This window comes from Tamandua tetradactyla, chromosome 13 (genome assembly GCF_023851605.1).
Source record: "Tamandua tetradactyla isolate mTamTet1 chromosome 13, mTamTet1.pri, whole genome shotgun sequence".
Taxonomy (NCBI): domain Eukaryota; kingdom Metazoa; phylum Chordata; class Mammalia; order Pilosa; family Myrmecophagidae; genus Tamandua; species Tamandua tetradactyla.
In genome coordinates, this window is record NC_135339.1 from 77,203,750 (window position 1) to 77,222,867 (window position 19,118).

Here is a 19,118-nt window from a genome sequence, read left to right on the forward strand (position 1 = left end):
GTATGAGGGTGATGTTGGCTTCATAGAATGAATTAGGTAGTTTTCCCTCCACTTCGATTTTTTTGAAGAGTTTGAGGAGAGTTGGTACTAATTCTTTCTGGAATGTTTGGTAGAATTCACATGTGAAGCCGTCTGGTCCTGGCCTTTTCTTTTTAGGAAGCTTTTGAATGACTGATTCAATTTCTATACTTGTGATTGGTTTGTTGAGGTCATCTATGTCTTCTTGAGTCAAAGTTGGTTGTTCATGTCTTTCCAGGAACCCGTCCATTTCCTCTAAATTGTTGTATTTATTAGCGTAAAGTTGTTCATAGTATCCTGTTATTACCTCCTTTATTTCTGTGAGGTCAGTAGTTATGTCTCCTCTTCCATTTCTGATCTTATTTATTTGCATCCTCCCTCTTCTTCTTTTTGTCAGTCTTGATAAGGGCCCATCAATCTTATTGATTTTCTCATAGAACCAACTTCTGGTCTTATTGATTTTCTCTTTTGTTTTCATGTTTTCAATTTCATTTATTTATGCTCTGATCTTTGTTATTTCTTTCCTTTTGCTTGCTTTGGGATTAGTTTGCTGTTCTTTCTCCAGTTCTTCCAAGTGAACAGTTAATTCCTGCATTTTTGCCTTTTCTTCTTTTCTGATATAGGCATTTAGGGCAATAAATTTCCCTCTTAGCACTGCCTTTGCTGCATCCCATACGTTTTGATATGTTGTGTTTTCATTTTCATTCACCTCAAGGTATTTACTAATTTCTCTTGCAATTTCTTCTTTGACCCACTCGTTATTTAAGAGTGTGTTGTTGAGCCTCCACGTATTTGTGAATTTTCTGGCACTCGCCTATTGTTGATTTCCAACTTCATTCCTTTATGATCCGAGAAAGTGTTGTGTATGATTTCAATCTTTTTAAATTTGTTAAGACTTGCTTTGTGACCCAGCATATGGTCTATCTTTGAGAATGATCCATGAGCACTTGAGAAAAAGGTGTATCCTGCTGTTGTGGGATGTAATGTCCTATAAATGTCTGTTAAGTCTAGCTCATTTATAGTAATATTCAGATTCTCTATTTCTTTATTGATCCTCTGTCTAGATGTTCTGTCCATTGATGAGAGTGGGGAATTGAAGTCTCCAACTATTATGGTGTTTGTGTCTATTTCCCTTTTCAGTGTTTGCAGTGTATTCCTCACGTATTTTGGGGCATTCTGGTTCGGTGCGTAAATATTTATGATTGTTATGTCTTCTTGTTTAATTGTTCCTTTTATTAGTATATAGTGTCCTTCTTTGTCTCTTTTAACTGTTTTACATTTGAAGTCTAACTTGTTGGATATTAGTATAGCCACTCCTGCTCTTTTCTGGTTGTTACAATTTGCATGAAATATCTTTTCCCAACCTTTCACTTTCAACCTATGTTTATCTTTGGGTCTAAGATGTGTTTCCTGTAGACAGCATATAGAAGGATCCTGTTTTTTAATCCATTCTGCCAATCTATGTCTTTTGATTGGGGAATTCAGTCCATTAACATTTAGTGTTATTACTGTTTGGATAATATTTTCCTCTACCATTTTGCCTTTTGTATTATATATATCGTATCTGACTTTCCTTCTTTCTACACTCTTCCCCATACCTCTCTCTTCTGTCTTTTTGTATCTGACTCTAGTGCTCCCTTTAGTATTTCTTGCAGAGCTGGTCTCTTGGTCACAAATTCCCTCAGTGACTTTTTGTCTGAGAATGTTTTAATTTCTCCCTCATTTTTGAAGGACAATTTTGCTGGATATCGGAGTCTTGGTTGGCAGTTTTTCTCTTTTAGTAATTTAAATATATCATCCCACTGTCTTCTAGCCTCCTTGGTTTCTGCTGAGAAATCTACACATAGTCTTATTGGGTTTCCCTTGTATGTGATGGATTGTTTTTCTCTTGCTGCTTTCAAGATCCTCTCTTTCTCTTTGACCTCTGACATTCTAACTAGTAAGTGTCTTGGAGAACGCCTATTTGGGTCTAATCTCTTTGGGGTGCGCTGCACTTCTTGGATCTGTAATTTTAGGTCTTTCATAAGAGTTGGGAAATTTTCAGTGACAATTTCTTCCATTAGTTTTTCTCCTCCTTTTCCCTTCTCTTCTCCTTCTGGGACACCCACAACACGTATATTTGTGCGCTTCATATTGTCCTTGAGTTCCCTGATACCCTGTTCAAATTTTTCCATTCTTTTCCTGATAGTTTCTGTTTGTTTTTGGAATTCAGATGTTCCATCCTCCAAATCACTAATTCTATCTTCTGTCTCTTTGAATCTATCATTGTAGGTATCCATTGTTTTTTCCATTTTTTCTACTTTGTCCTTCACTTCCATAAGTTCTGTGATTTGTTTTTTCAGTTTTTCTATTTCTTCTTTATGTTCAGCCCATGTCTTCTTCATGTCCTCCCTCAATTTATCGATTTCGTTTTTGAAGAGGTTTTCCATTTCTGTTCGTATATTCAGCATTAGTTGTCTCAGCTCCTGTATCTCATTTGAACTATTGGTTTGTTCCTTTGACTGGGCCATATTTTCAATTTTTTGAGCGTGATCCGTTATCTTCTGCTGGCGTCTGCGCATTTAGACAGATTTCCCTGGGTGTTAGATCCAAAAGTTTGGAAGATTTTTCTGTGAAATCTCTGGGTTCTGTTTTTCTTATCCTGCCCAGTAGGTGGCGCTCGTGGCACACGTTTATCTGCGGGTCCCACCAGTAAAAGGTACTGTGGGTCCTTTAACTTTGGAAAACTCTCGCCGTCCGGGAGGTTCACTAGCCGAAGCGGCTTGGAAGAGTGCCAGCCGGCCCGGGGTCCGAACGCGGGGAGGGTCGCTGGCCACCGCATCCCGGGAAAGCGCCCGTCTGAATTTCCTAGTCGGCCTGGGGCGCCTAGTGTGTCGGGCGGGCGCCAGCCGCAGCGGCCCGCCCGGGAGAGTGCACCGTTCCCGGGGAATCACGGGTTTGGAAGGGGCCCCCCCCATCACCGTTCTCCGCGGCCTGGGGATTTCCGATCCAATTCTCTCAGTTGGTCTGGGGGGCTGCGTGTGGTGTGGGCGCCAACTGCCGCGGTTTGAGGGGACTGCCTGTCCAATTCTCCCAGCCGGCCCGGGAAGGGGGAAGGGAGTGACTCCGGCCGCTTGCCGCCCCGCCCGTGAAGTCCGCGCCCCTCGGCGATCTCACCTGAGCGGGTTCTCTCAGCCAGCCAGTCGTTCCAGGATGGGGTACGCTGTCTTTTTTATCTCTGTCATGGCTTTGGGAGCTGTTCTGTATCGTTTCTACTCCCCTAGTAGCAGTTCTGGAGGAGAAACTAAAATCCGCGTGTCTTACTAAGCCGCCATCTTCTCCGGAAGTCCCCTATAGTCCTGTTCTTATAGTTAAGTTATTTGATCCATTTTGAGTTAGTTTTTGTATATGATGTGAAACAGGGGTCCTCTTTCATTCTTTTGCAGATGGATATCCAGTTCTCCCAGCACCATCTTTTGAAGAGACTATTTTTTTTTTTTTCCAATTGGGTGGACTTGGCAGCCTTGTCAAAAATCATTTGGCCATGAATGAGAGTCTATTTCTGTACTCTCAATTTGACTTCATGGGTCAGATATCTATCTTTGTGCCAGTACCATGCTGTTTTCACCACTATAGCTTTTTAATAATCTTTAAATTCAGAAAGTGTGAGTTTTCAAACTTCATTCGTCTTTCTCAAGATGTTTTTGGCTATTCAGGTCCACTTACCCTTCCAAATAAATTTGATAATTGGCTTTTCCATTTCTACAAAGTTGGCTGTTAAACAATTTTTATTAGGACTATGGTGAATTTGTAATGCTTTTGGGTAGAATTGACATCTTATGATTTTTAGTCTTCCAATCCATAAACATGGAATGTTTTTACATTTATTTGGGTCTTCTTTGATTTCTTTTAGCAATGTTGTGTAGTTTTGTGTACAAGTCCTTTGCATTCTTGCTTAAATTTATCCCTAGCTATTTGATTCTTTTAGTTGTTATTATAAATTGTTTTTTTTTTCTTGATTTCCTCCTCAGATTGTGCATTGCTAGTGTAGAGAAACACTCCTGATTTTGTCTGTTGATCTTTACCCTACCACTTTGCTGGATTCGCTTAGTAGCATTGTCAGTTTTGTTGGACTGTCTACACACAGGATCATGTCATCTGCATGATCTGCATAGAATTTTACTTCTTCCTTTCCAATTTGGATACTTTTTCTTCTTCCTTAACTGCTCTGGCTAGATCTTCTAGAACAATGTTGAATACACATGTTATCTGTGGGCATCCTTGTATTATTCCAGATCTTAGAGGGAAAGCTTTCACTCTTTCACCATTGAGTGTGATATTAGCTGTGGGTTTTTCATATATACCTTTGATTGTTTTGAGGAAGTTTTCTTCTATTCCTATTTCTAAGTGTTTTTATCAAGAAAAGATGCTGGGTTTTGTCAAATTCCTTTTCTGCATCAACTGAGATGATCAAATGTTTTTTCCCTTCATTTTGTTAACATGATGTATTACATTAGTTGATTTTCTTATGCTTAACCTGGGATAAAACCTACTTGATCATGGTGTATAATTCTTTTAATGTGTGGTTGAATTCAATTTGCATGTATTTTCATAAGAGAAATTGGCCTGTAATTTTCTTTTCTTGTATCATCTTTATCTGGATTTGGTACAGGTTGATGTTGGCCTCATAGAATGTAGTAGGGAATGTTCCCTCCTCCAATTTTTTGGAAGAGTTTGAGGATTGGTATTCTTCTTGGAATGTTTGATAAAATTTCTCTGTGAAGTCATTTGATTCTAGGCTTTTCTTTTTGGGATGTTTTTGATGATTGATTCAATCTCTTATAATAGGTCTGTTGAGATTTTCTTTTTCCTCTATTGTCAATATGGTTTTAATTTGAATTATCTGGCAACTAATGATGTTGAGCCTCTTTTGGTTTCAGTGTTTTCCATTTGAAAATCTTCTTTGGTAAAACGTCTGTTCATAGTTTTTGCCTACTTAAAAAATTGGGTTTTTTTTTTACTTTATTTTATGGAGTTCAATAGTCTTTGTATATTCTGAATAGAAGTCCTTTATTAAATATATATTTTGTGAGTCTTTTCTCTTAGTTTGTGGCACACCTTTTCATAATCTCAGTAGTGTCTCTCAAAGAACAGAAATTTTTAATTTTGTTGAAATCCAATTTATCAATTTTTGACATTTTGTGCTTTTGTGTTCTATCTAAGAGATCTATGTCAAGCTCAATGTCACACAGATTTTTCTCATATTTTCTACAAGGTGTTTTTTAGCTCTTATTCTCTTATCTATGATTCATGCGAGTTTATTTTTGTATTTGGTGTGAGGAAGGACTGAGGTTCTTTTTTTTCAATGAATATCCAATTGTTCTAGTACCATTTGTTGAAAAAAAATTTTTTTTTCCATTGAGTTACATTTGTACATATATTGAAAAATCCGTTGATCATACATGTGTGGTTCAATTTTTGGACTCGATTTTGGTCCTTTGATGTATATTATGCTTACTAAAATATCACACTATATTGATTATAGTAGCTTTATAAGTCAGGCAATGTAGGTCCTCCATCTTTTTCCTATTTTCTATTTTTTTTGGCTTTGCTAGGTCCTTTACATTGCAATATAAAATTTAGAATCAGCTTGTCAATTTCTTAAAAAGCCCTCAGGATTTTAATTCAAGTTGCTTTGCTTCTGTTCCTAGTTTGCTAAGAGTCTCTTTCATGAATGGTGTTAAATTTCCACCACTTACTCTTTGGGTGTATTGAGATGATCATTTTATTTTATTTTTAATATTTTTTAACATGGTGAATGACATTGGCTTTCAGATGTTAAACCACCATTACATAATGTATTATCTTTTTCATATATTGCTGGATTTGGTCTGTGTGTTAGTTAGATTCAGTTGTCAGCTTGGCCAGGTGAGCATACCTAGTTTTGTTGCTGCGGACATAAGCCAATGGAACGTGAACCTCATCTGTTGCTAATTACATCCGCAGTTGGCTAGGAGGCGTGTCTGCTGCAATGAGTGATGCTTGACTTAATTGGCTGGTGCTTAAATGAGAGAGCACAAGTAGCACAGCCTAAGCAGCTTGGCATTCCTCATCTCAACACTTGCAGCTCAGCCCAGGCCTTTGGAGATGCAGAAAGAAGTCACCCCTGGGAAGGTTGTTGGAACCCAGGGGCCTGGAGAAAAGACCAGCAGAGACTATCCTGTGCCTTCCACGTAAGAAGAACCTCAGTGGAAAGTTAGCTGCCTTTCCTCTGAAGAATTAACAAAATAAATCCCCTTTTATTAAAAGCCAATCTGTCTCTGGTGTGTTGCATTTTGGCAGCTAGCAAACTAGAACAGTCTGCTAAAATGATAAGGATTTTAGTATCTACATTCATAAGAGGTACTGTACTGTGGTTTTCTTTTTTTGTAATGTCTTTTCTGGTTTTAGCTCTGAGTAGTGGTAATCATCCTATTCTATTTTCTGTAAGGATTTTTGTAGATTAGCGTGACTTTTTTTGTCAAATGTTTGATAGAATTCTGTAGTGAAATGATCTGGTTCAGGAGTTATCTCGGTGTTAAAGATTTTACCTTTGAATTTCTTTAATAGATACAGGGATACTCAGGTTATTAATTTCTTTTTATTTTTTTGCATGGGCAGGCACCAGGAATTGAACCTGGGTCTCTGGCATGGCAGGCGAGAGAACTCTGCCTGCTGAGCAACTGTGGCCTGCCCTATGATTACTTTAATTATAGTAAAAGCAACTTCCACCAGGTGTTGGGGTGGAAGAAAAATACATTTCATCTGAGTCCTTTTCTACAAGACATACTTGACACCACACCATGCGTTACCTTCTCTCGAGGTGGAGCACTTTGCTTCATGAATGCTTCTCTAACAAATATTTAGACAGTCCAACCTTTGCACTGAGGAACTACCTTATGACTTTGCCAGTTAAAGAGAGGTGGCCACTTCACCACTGACCTCAGAAAGGTACTTGGATGTAAGTTTCCTAGTATATTGCATCTGAAATTCCAAGTTTGGACAGATTCTGCTGAGTGACGAGATGTAGAAGATTAACTGGATGTGGAAGGACAGCCAGTTGACATCTAAAGAACACTGCTCTCGTGCAGTGTGCAGTGGTTATAAAAAAATTACCAGCAATGCATATTTTTAATCTAGTGAAAATTTGGCAGCACCACTGGAATCCTTTCTGGTAGAGCATTTGGAATGATGTTAAATAAACAGAGCCAACCAACCAGGAAATGTAACCCCAGCAGATTTACTTCAGTAAGTATTAGTTACCAAAAGCTAATCTTAGTCCTGGTTAGACTTAAGTATTGTACTCTTAACTACCTTTAGTTTTCATGCTTTAAAATTAAAAAAATCAAAACAAAAAAAAAAATCAAGTTCTCTCAATTTCTCCCTGGGTGCCCTCCTTCTGTACCTCCAAAACATCTGTCACTTGGCTTCAACTCTCTGTTCTCTTTATAGAGGACCCCAATAAATGGGTTGAGAGCCATCTTGAATGGGAGGGGTCATATCTCCATGGAAACAACCTAATCAAAAGGTCTCACCTAAACAATAAATCTGCCCCCACAAGATTGAATTAAAAGAACATGGCTTTTCTGGGGTACATAACAGCTTCAAACCAGCACAGTCAGAGTTTTCTAGGGAAACAGAACTGACAAGAGAAAACTATAAATATTATGAGATTTTAATAAGAATTGTCTCATGAGACTGTGGGAATGCACAAGTCCAAATTCTGTAGGTCAGGCCACAGGCTGGGAACTCCGATGGAGGCTTTTTATGAATTCCCAAGGACAAGCTGGCTGACTGAAGTAGAGATGGACATTCTCTCTTCAGGCATCAGGATAGGGGCCAAACTCTCTGAAATCCTCCAGGCACAGGCTCCACCCTCATCAAGCACTAGGTTGGTGACCAGACTTTCTACTATCCCTGGGACATGTGCTCCACCCTCTGAGAACACTGTTGTGGCAGAACCCTTCCTGAATAACAGGGTGGAAGGCCCATCCTCTCTAAGGTCTGGGGCAGACTTACCCTTTCCATGCACATGGTTGGCCCCCCTCTCTTGGCCTGAGAAAATGTCTTTGGTTCAGACTCAGCTTCCATGGTTCTGCCCTTGAAGTGATTATTCCTTCAACCTGTCCCTTTTATGGCCTTTTTAGTCCAGGCTAGCAATCGTTCTGTTCACACAGATTACACAAAAACTTGTCAGTTTTGCATGTAGTGTATGGGTTCCAAACTGATCAGTTAATAATTTCCAAAGATCCTTCCTGGATAACTGAACCCAATCCTGAGTTGCACTGAAATGGTTGACTGGATCCATAGTCAGTTGAATCCTCACATGGAACACTCTTCTCTGTGGACTGTATTTCTGGAAGCTCATAATTTTCCAAATTGTCAATTTCTGCTTTCTTGTGCCTGAAGTTCCGTTCTCAACTTATCCCTTTTCTCTTGAATTTTATTATGAGCTGCAAGGAGAAACCAGGCTGCACTGTCCACATTTAGCTTGGAAATATCCTCGGCTAAATATCCAAGTACATCATTCTCAAGTTCTGCCATCAAACTGACATCAGAACTCAATTTCACCACGTTCTCTGCCACTTTGCAACAAGGATCCCCTGTCTTCCTTTTTCTATTAACACATCTATCATTTCTAAGTCTCCATCAGAAGTACCTTTAGCATCCATATTTCTACCAAAAGTCTCTTCAAAGACATCTAGGCCTTTTCTACCCAGTGACTGACAATTCTTCCGACCTTTGCCCATTATCCAGTTCCAAAGCCATCCACATTTTCGTTATTTGCAATAGCAACACACCACTCTTCAGTGGTACCAAAATCTGTTTTAGTGTCCTAGGTTGCTCAAAGCAAATACTATGAAATGGGTTGGGCTAAACAATGGGAGTTCATTTACTCAGTTTTAAGGCCAGGAAAATGTCCAAATCAAGGCACCATCAAGCTAATGCTTTCTTCCAGAATATTGTCTGCTGGTGGTCCTTGGTTGCTCTGTCACATGGCTAGATACATGGCAGCATCTGCTGGTTTCTGGGTTTTGTTGATTTCAGCTTCTTGCTTGTATAGCTCTCTCTGTCTCGGTCTGAATTTCATTCCCTTATAAAGGACTCTAGAATTAAGACCCATTTAAGCTCATCAACAGATCCTACTTACAATGGGTTTGCACCCATAGGAGTGGATTAGATTTCAGAACATATTTTTTCTGGGGTACATACAACTTCAAAATACCACAGAGGCTTTCTGGGGTGGGTGGTTGTTATGGTACAAACTTCTTTGCTGAGTTGGTGTCTCTGAGTGGAGTAGGGGAGACTCATGAGTAGATGGGAACAGGAACACTTTCTATGCTTGGCCCTTGTAGTGGGATCCTTCTTTTCTGAGTCTCTAGGGGAAGGCTTCCTTGTCTGGGTATTTGTTGTAGTGTTGTGGTGGTTTGAGGTGGGATTCCCACTGATGTTACTAATTGAACTTCTGGTATTTCTTAGTGGGAAAGTGGAGTCCGTAGTCTATGGGCGTGAGAAAGTTTTCTGGCCCAGGCTGCTTGTTGTAGTAGGATTCTCATTACTGTTCTTGGCCTGGTGGGAAGGGTAATGCTCCCCCTGTCTGCTTTTTGTCAGCAGTGTTTGGTCATTCCCTTTTTCTGGTGCTGCTACACTCATCTGGTAGTGTCTGCTTGAATACTGTTCAATCTGGGGGGAAAATGAAACTACTTTGGCTCCTTTCTATTGTGAGGTTTAGGGTTAGGAAATGTTGTGGCTGAGTAGCTTTCTTCCATTGGGTAGAGAGTCATAGACACCCATTTGCTATATTGTTGCTTAAGGCCTAGGGTCCTGGAGTATGCTTTCTTTACACTTTTTTAATACACATTATAACCAGTATACTTTCTTTACGCTTTTCAAAATCCTCGTTTGATTATTCCTTGGATTATTTCTTAGGGTCTATGATTGTACTTAGAAACAGGGAGAATCAGAGAGAAATGAGTCTATATCATCTTGTTCCTCTTATTCACTTTTAAATTTTTGATGTATTAACTTTTGTAACTTAGAATTTCCTCAGCTGTGATGAGAAGATAGCAATAGTATATATCTCATATAGTTATTATTAGGTTTAAATGAGATACATTAGGTGCTACTCTATTAGATAGTGCTGCTGCTGTTTGCAAAGTTGTTTAATGCTTCATTGCTCTTAAAAGCAAATTAAAACCCAAATGAGTAAAATGTATACTTTCAAAATAAGTATCATCAGCACAATAGAATCTGGCTATTTAAAAAGTAATAAATAGGACATGGAAGGATGTCTTAAAATCATTTCAAAACTTTTTGATCCTTTTTATATGTACCTGTTTATGTGCTTTGTATGTGTATGAGAAAATATAGAGTTATAGTTTTAAAATAGTCTGAAACTGTGAAAAGTATATCTATCTATATACTGAGTTTGGGGAGAAGGTAACTTTCACTTTTCAACATTATACGTTTCTTTATTGTCTGAATATTTTTTGATAAGGAGCATATTTATCTTTATTAAAAAGAGAATGAGTATGAAAGATCTTTAGTTTTTAGAATTTATCTAATATGTATATTTTGCTTTAACAGTAGTTAAAGACTATTCATAAAATTGTTTCCAATAAGTTGTTATTTACTTCATTCTTTGGAAATTAGTTCCAAAATGTAATACCCATTAATTGCATTAGTACTGTAATGTTTCTTCATGTGTGTTCTAGTTTGCTAGCTGCTGGAATGCGACACACCAGAGACGGATTGACTTTTAACAAAAGGGGATTTATTTCATTAGTTCTTTCATCTGAGGTTCTTGCTTGCGTGGGAAGGCACAGGATGGTCTCTGGGTTCCAACAACTTTCCCCAGGGTGATTTCTTTCTGCATCTCCAAAGGCCTGGGCTGAGCTGCTTGGGCTGTGCTACATTGCGCTCTCTCATTTAAGCACCAGCCAATTAAATCAGACATCATTCATTGCAGCAGGCATGCCTCCTAGCTGACTGCAGATGTAATCAGCAACAGATGAGTTTCACATACCATTGGCTCATGTCCACAACAACAGAACTAGATGCATTCACCTGGCCAAGTTGACAACTGAATCAAACTACCACAACGTGTTTTTGTCTCAAAGCACAATTGGCATTTGGCAACAGTGACTCTTTGATAACTCAGTATTTTGTGACCATTGAAGAATTAACTTTTCACTACCTTTAGAACTGTGTAAATGTGAAAAGAAGCCTTCATTTTTCTATTACTTGCTTTGGGTATACTCAGTGAGCTGCCTATGATGCTGAAATTTAGATGGCCAGTTTAGAGGAAAAGGCAGGAAGTATGATCTGGGTGCTTATTTAAAGACTAAAGACAAGTTGTAAATAATTGCTCTTTATATCTAGATTTTCTAAGGCCAAGAAACTGCTTTTCATCTGCATATTCTTAAAAGCATGCCTTTCATATAGTTGGTGCTTATAATATGTAGTGGAAAGTAAGAATCCCTTCTAGCAATATCAAGCAGAATGGGATTTAATACAAGGAGTTAATTACAAAAAAAGTGTTAGAAAGTCATGAGACACTAAAGAGAGGGATTACCCAGAAATCTAGACACTGCTACACAACTGAGTTGGAGCCCATGAGCCACACTTGCCATTGAGCTACTGATGGTTCCGCTACTGCCACTGACTAGGAACTACACCTGCTGCATTGTTAGAAAGCCACCATTGTGCACTCACGCTCACCTTTGACAACTACTGTTGTCGCTGTCGTCACCTGCCTGCTGCTGGAGGCAAAAGGAGAATGTCTTTCTTCCTTTCACCTTCTAATCTCTCACCAGTATCACCTCACAGCAACCCAGCTGGCAAGGGGTTCATTGAAATTAACTTTTTAGGTTTTCATCCTCTGCAATACAAAGGACTTTCAAGAAGGGAAGGTGGGACTGAGAACCAAGAAATAAAGGACCAGTCCAGTGCTAAATATTTGTTCAATGTATGAATTCTTAAAAAATTTTTAACAGCAGGGACCATATCTTTTAAATTTTTTGTAATATCCGGTCTAACTCAGAGTCTGTCACATAGTAGGCTCGTATAAATTATGTATTAAACCTGTTTTTCAGAGTTATTTATAAAGAAATATATGTGAGGATAAAGTTTTCTTTTCTCTTGTACGAAGAACTAATGAAAACTTTCAATATTTCAGTGTTTAATTTCATCTATGGAAAAACTAGTTTTATTCAACTTTAATCACATCATCTAACATAGTACCTTTTACATAGTTAATGTTTCTTGATTAATTGAATATTAGGTAAACTATGTTTACATAAAAATATTGTTAGAATGAATTTATTGGTAGTTGTAGTGATATATTGGTTATATTTTCTAATACTACTAGAAGTTCATGATTTATCTTTTTTTCTCTTACAGCATCTAACACTTGGCTTGTTCCAGAAACTAAAGGAGCTATTGTACAAGGTGGATATGGCCATACCAGTGTATATGATGAAATAACAAAGTCCATTTATGTTCATGGAGGTTATAAAGCATTACCAGGCAATAAATATGGATTGGTAGATGATCTTTATAAGTATGAAGTTAACACTAAGACTTGGTGAGTAGATTGAGAAGAATTATGACAAATAAAAAAATTGGACATTATTTATAATTTTAATTTTTATAATAGTAGTATTTATTAAATGTTTTCAAGAAATTCTTGAATACTTTACAATTTAGCAAAATAATAGATTGTCTATGTAGACATTATTACTGTAAATAATTGACCTTTTAAATAGTTTCTTATCTCATAGAAGTATTTATTCTGTATGCATTACTTCCAAGTGTTGATATCATGTCCATTTTAGATGAGCAATTTAGTTTACTAAAATAATGAGTTTGATGTTATCTGTCTGGAGATATTTCTCCTTTGCACTCTTTATTGTCTGTTATAAATTGAAAAAGCATTTCTTCAGTTTCATAATTTTACCTTATCTGAAATAGACAGCTTGATGGCATTTAGCTATATTTTCCTTTTTTAGTGCTATAAACAATGCTATCTTGCATTTGTTTTACTCGTCTTCTCTAACACATGTGTAAGAGTTTCTCTAGGGTATAAACTTAGAAGTGAAATCGCTGTGTCTGAGGATATTAATATACTCAAATTTACTACATGTTACCTAATTACCCTTTAAGTCACTTGCAGCAATATATACCTCCTTAGGGTATGAGTGTCCCTGTTACTTCATATTTTTACCAACACTTGACAGTTGTGAGGATTTTTACTTTGTGCCAATGCAATAGGTATGAATGATATCCTATTTATATTTTAATGCTCATTTCCTTGATTATTGCTGTGAATGAAAATCTTTTTACATGTTCATTTGCCATTTGTTTCCTGCTTAGTAATTGTCTATTCCTATATATTTTATATGTTCAAAGTATCATTTGTGGTTCTTTAATTTATCGATTTTCTGCATACACAAGTTTTAAAAGTAGAATTTATGTTGCACTCACTTCCCTTTATAAAACCTGGGAAATGACTCCTTTGTTGTTTTAAGACACTAAAGATTCTTTTAAACTTTTAGCATGAATTTACTTTAAATGTTTAAATAAAATACATAGCTTTCCACCAAATCTTGATTTATTCTTATGCCTTTACTTCCAAACATATAACATATCCATTATTTTCTTTAACAAAAAGATAGAAATTTTTTAAAATTGAGACTTTCCCACTGGGTGATTTTTAGAATTCTTTTTTTTTCATTTAGTCTAATAAAGATGCAGGATTATTCTCTATATTTATATATATATAAATAGATGAATCACTTTTACATAATTTATATGTTGCATTTTATTTTCTATTTTATAATTTCTAATTATTTCTCTGACTTTTTGCTAATGATAGCAAGAGGAATTATGGTTCAGTAATTAAATTACTATCAATCTACTTAACATTTTTGCATGCATTTTAAATATTGTATCATATGAAGAGGGAAGGGATAACTATTTCTGCCTGAAGGAAACAGCAGAGTTAACAGTAATAAATATGGGCATAGCATCTGATAGAAGTGAGTGGAATGATAATTGCATATTAGGAGAACAAACTCAAAATAAGAGATTCAGTTTTGGCTTACTACTTGAATTGAGTTTGCTTGGTTTTTACATGCTTGAAACTTCTCATAGTAGACTTTTTCATAGAAGGATATAAATATCTCTCTTTACAATTTTAGATTACAAAATAGAAATAATATTGAACATTTGTCCCTTAGAATTTATTAAAATAACTTGAAATTATTTTTAGAACCTCATTAGATATATGATATTTATGATTATGATTATGATATTTTAATGAAAGATTAATAATATCACCAACATACACTAAATGACTTTTTTCTATTATTGAAACTAGAAACTATTCTATTATTGAAACTAGAAACTAGAAAATACTATAAATATTTCTAGTATTCTTAAAGTTTTTATGCTTTTTGTTAGCTTATTTTTCAAGTTTGCCATTACATGTGATTATGTTGTGTGCTGTTTATTTGTCAAATTTTATGCAGTTTATAACTGTCACTTTTATGTGTCCATTTTACATATGGAGCTTTAATTTTTATCACTCCAGAAATTGTTTTATTTTTCAGTAGACAAGGTTAGGTCAGGTCACTTTTTTGAGATATTAAGAAATGCATGTTTGGAGGAATTCTTTTTCATTGGTGAAGTAGATTATTTTGGATAGCTATTTCTACTGATAAAAATTAGGAATTACATGTGTTTAAAGTACCAGAGAACTCACAACACAGGGAGAATTTGTGAGTCAATTTCTAGGGAGCTAGGAGAGGAAGAATGTAAAGGGAGGTGAGACTGGTTTTACATTCAACTTTTCTCCTTGAGATAGTTGCCAGGCATGAAAAGTGTCTCAGAAACAGAGCAGAATTTTTGTCAGTCTCAAAATGGACAGCTGAAATTGGATTTTCAAGTGTACAATGGAAGAGGCACTTTGGAAAACTCATAAGGATTTAGTCTAGGTCCTGAAGTTTTAAGCCTTACAAGTGGGATGAGTCTAATTTGAATCATTACAATCTCCCATTGGACTGTGGTGATATGCCCATTGCCTAAATAGCTGGCAGCAACAAAAGTAAATCCTCTCTTGAGGAAGATATCATCCATAGCCTCAGATTGTTTCTTCAATATATCACATGCAATATTTGTCACAAAATAGAACATAATCAGTCTTAAAAAAAGATAAGATATGGAAAAAGAGCCATTAGAAAATACCTATAAGATAGTGGAGTTTAAAAATAATTATAACTTTCACATTCAGGGAATTAATAACACAGGTAGTGAATATTACCAGAGAAATGGAATTTCTTACTAAAGAATCAAATGGAAATTTTGAAAAATATATTAATGAAATTAAGAACTCATTGAATGGTTTTAACAGCATATTAGATACAGCTGAAGTGGGAATTAATGAAATAGAAAAGTCAGAGGAACTGTAAAGAAGGTTAAAAGAATGAAAAATAAAAGAAAGAAATATAAGGGATATGCAGAAATAATCTAACATGTATTAATTAGAATTCCACAAGGAGAGGAGTGAGAAAATAATGTAAAGAACTCTTTGAAAAGGTAATGACTGATAATTTTTCAAAAGTGACAAAATACAGCAAGTCACAGGTTGAAGAAGTTCTGTGGCCACCTAGCAGGATAAGTACAAAGGAATTCACACTTATAAATATCATAGTAAAACTACTGAAAACAAAAACATGAAGAGAAAATATTAAAAACAGCCTGAGGGGGAAATGACATATTGTCTTTATAGTAGCAAGAATAAGACCAAGAAGTAATTTCTGAACTGAAAAATGGAATCCAGAAGACATGGTATCCCCAAATACCAGAAAGAAAATAACCATCAGTCTAAAATTCTACACTCAGTGACATATCCTTCAAAAATGAAAGCAAAATACTTTCAGAAAAAAGAGAATTTGACAACATATTTGCAATAAAGGAAATACTAAAAAATCTTATTGTGGTAGGGAAAAAATGATTCCAGACAATAGGAGGAATGTAGAGCAATGAAGGGGTAATTCTATATGGTTATTGATTATGTGAAACTTTAGTAGTCATAGTAATAGAAGCTTCAGTACATTCCAAATTTTGATGCATAAAATTAGCAATACATAAGTCTGGAAGGGAGAAATGGTCTTAAAAAGTGCTTGTTATGTATGAGAATTGATAAAAGAACTAATTTATATAGAAATGAATAATCAAGGATTTATATTGTAATCAGGAAGTAACAACTAAAACAATAGTAAAATACTCTATATATCCAACAAACAATAGATGGCAAAAGTAGAATAGTGAATGCTACTTAAAGGGTTTGGAAGAAGGCAAGAAAGGAATGGAAAAGGAAAAAAGAGCAGGCAGGACAAATAGAAATGAAATAGTAATGTGATAGCTTTAATGCCAAATATATTTATAATTACTCTAAATGTAGGAAAATAGATATTCCAATTACCCTAAATATAAGAGACTAAATATTCCAATTAAAGCCAAAGTTTTTCAGATTGTATTTGAAAACAAAACCTAGACTTATAAGAAGATATATCTTAAATATAAGTATATAGAAAAATATAAAACAAAATGATGGAAAGAAGATATGTTATACAGCCCCACTAAATAACAGAAAGCTAATATTGCTGTGCTAATTTTAAGCAGATAAGAATTTAAACAAGGCATCTACGTAGACAGTATAAGAGTATACTGTATGACAGAGTATTGAAATAAATAAAGAAAAATTGACAGAATAAAAAAATTGACAAAATTTGTTATTCAAAAAGAATAAAAGAGGACAAATCTAAGAGATTTTTAATCCAATTCTCTTGGTAACTGATAATCCAAGGAAGCCAAAAGTAGTAAGAATATAAAACATTTAAATAATCAACTAAAATATTTTCTTGTTTGATCTTTGAGAACAGTATACTTTGTAATTGCAGAATACACATTGTTTTTAAGTACATATGGAAATCTAATATTAAACCTATGCTGGGTTTTATGCAAGTCTCAACAAATTTAAAAGGATCTAAATCATACAAAGAAATTGACCAGAGTGAAATGAACACAAAACTGGAAAAACTTTTATGTGTTTGAAAATTAATAAACTTCTTAACTAATTGTCAAAGAAATTGCACTGAAAATTAGAAAATATTTTGTACTGAATGATAATGACACATCAAATGATGTGTGTGATGGAACTAAGGGAGATGTTTATAGCCTTAAGTGCATTTATTAGAAAAGATTTTTTAGAAGCCTGAAAATCAGTAGTCTAAATACCCCTCAAAAAGTTCAAAAAGGAATAACAGGTTAACTCCAAATAAAAGGGGAAGTAAATAAAGGTAAGAAGAAGGAAGGAAATATGAGATGAATGGAAATTAATGAAATAGAAAACAAACATAGGATAGAGATAATCCACAAAACCACCCAAAATGTCAAAAAAAGTTGTTTGGTTGTAAAGACTAACAAAATAGTTAATTCCCTATCCAGACGTAGGAAACAAAGATTATAGTCATTTAACCATTTAAAAGTTAAATGTAGACATTAAAAGTTAGTAAAAGTGTAAGGTAAACATTAGAAGTTGGTGAGAGTGTAAGATAAACAACTATATGAAAATTTGAAAAAAATTCTGAACCAGAAAAAAATATCTAGAAAAATAACAACTATTAGAATAGATATATAAAGAGTTAGAAAATTGGAATAGTCTTATATCAAAGAACTGGAACCTATAATTAAAACCCTCTTCTCACAAAAACAAATATGCAAATAAAAAGAAAACAAAAAACTCTCCAGGCCAGGATCACTTCACTGGTGAATTTGCTCAAACATTTAAGGAATAAGTATTTAAGAAATAAATAACACCAATCTTCCACAGAATTTTAGACAACAGAATTAATTATCTTGATATTTATGAGGGCATAATAACCTTGATACTAAAATATGAAAAGGATATATAGATAAGGAGAAATTATTCTCAAATTTTTTCATGAATGTAGATGCAAAAAACAAATCAGATGAATCTAGATTTATGAAAAGGTAATTACATCATTGGGTTTGTTCTAAGGATATAAGATTCTAAAAGTCAGGGTAATTAACACATTAAGAAAAAATAAAGAAGTAAAGCCAAATAATCATCTCAAAAGATGCAGAAAGAAAAGTTTAGATATAATTCAACATATATTCATGATAAAAACTCTAGTGAACTAAGATAGAAGCAAACTTTTTATTTGCTAAAGGGTATCTGTAAACAAACAACAAAAATTTTATTGCAAACATCATAGTGAACTATTGAAAGCTTTCCCTCTAAGAAAGAGAATGTGATAAGAGCCCATTTCTATTCAATATTATATTAGCATTTCCAATCAGTGTAATAGGGCTATTAAAGTAAACTATATAGTGTGATATAAAAGGTATATGGTTGACAGGTTGCTGCATATACATTCAATATAAAAAAATCAATCAATTGTACTTTTATATACCAGAAAAAATTAGAAAATGATAATTTAAAAGCAAGAAAATTTATGTTATTGAAACATCAGCTGTCTAAGGGATAAATTTAATGACATACATGCAAAATCTTTACATAGAAACCTCTGAAACCTTACTGCAATAAATTAAAGTAAACCTAAATAAATGGAGAATCGGTTATGTTAATGGATTGGAAAATTCAGTATTGTAAAAATGTTTGTTTTTCCCAAATTGATTGTTTAAATGTAATCCTAAACAAAGTTGTACCAGCTCTTTTTATTTTAGAAATTGGCAGACCAATTCTAAAATTTATGTGAGAAGGTAATGGGCTGAATATAGCTAGAATACATTTTTAGAAGAAGAACAAACTTGGAGGATTTCTCTACCAGATCACATTACTTATTATGAAATGATAGAAATTGTGTTGTTGAAAAATAGGGAAATAGACCAATGCAGCAAATAAGAATTCCATAGACAGTCCTGTGTATTTATGGACACTTAATTTATAACAGAGTTGGCACAGCAGAGCTGACTTTTTAATAAATTATTTGGGGCCAATTAGACATATAGTTGGAAAAAAATGAATTTTGAGG

General features: G+C 34.9%; 1 protein-coding gene across 5 annotated transcripts in view; it reads left to right on the plus strand.

Annotated features, from left to right (window-relative positions):
• Positions 1 to 19,118, plus strand: part of ATRNL1 (attractin like 1) — a 931,221-nt gene that overhangs the window by 112,398 nt on the left and 799,705 nt on the right. For all 5 annotated transcript variants that reach the window (XR_013161757.1, XR_013161758.1, XM_077126124.1 and 2 more), the window contains exon 9: positions 12,439 to 12,622. Coding sequence is in view for 3 of the 5 variants with exons in the window: in XM_077126124.1 (XP_076982239.1) it covers positions 12,439 to 12,622 (184 nt within the window). In the remaining 2 variants the exon portion in view is untranslated. The remainder of the gene's footprint in view (positions 1 to 12,438; positions 12,623 to 19,118) is intronic.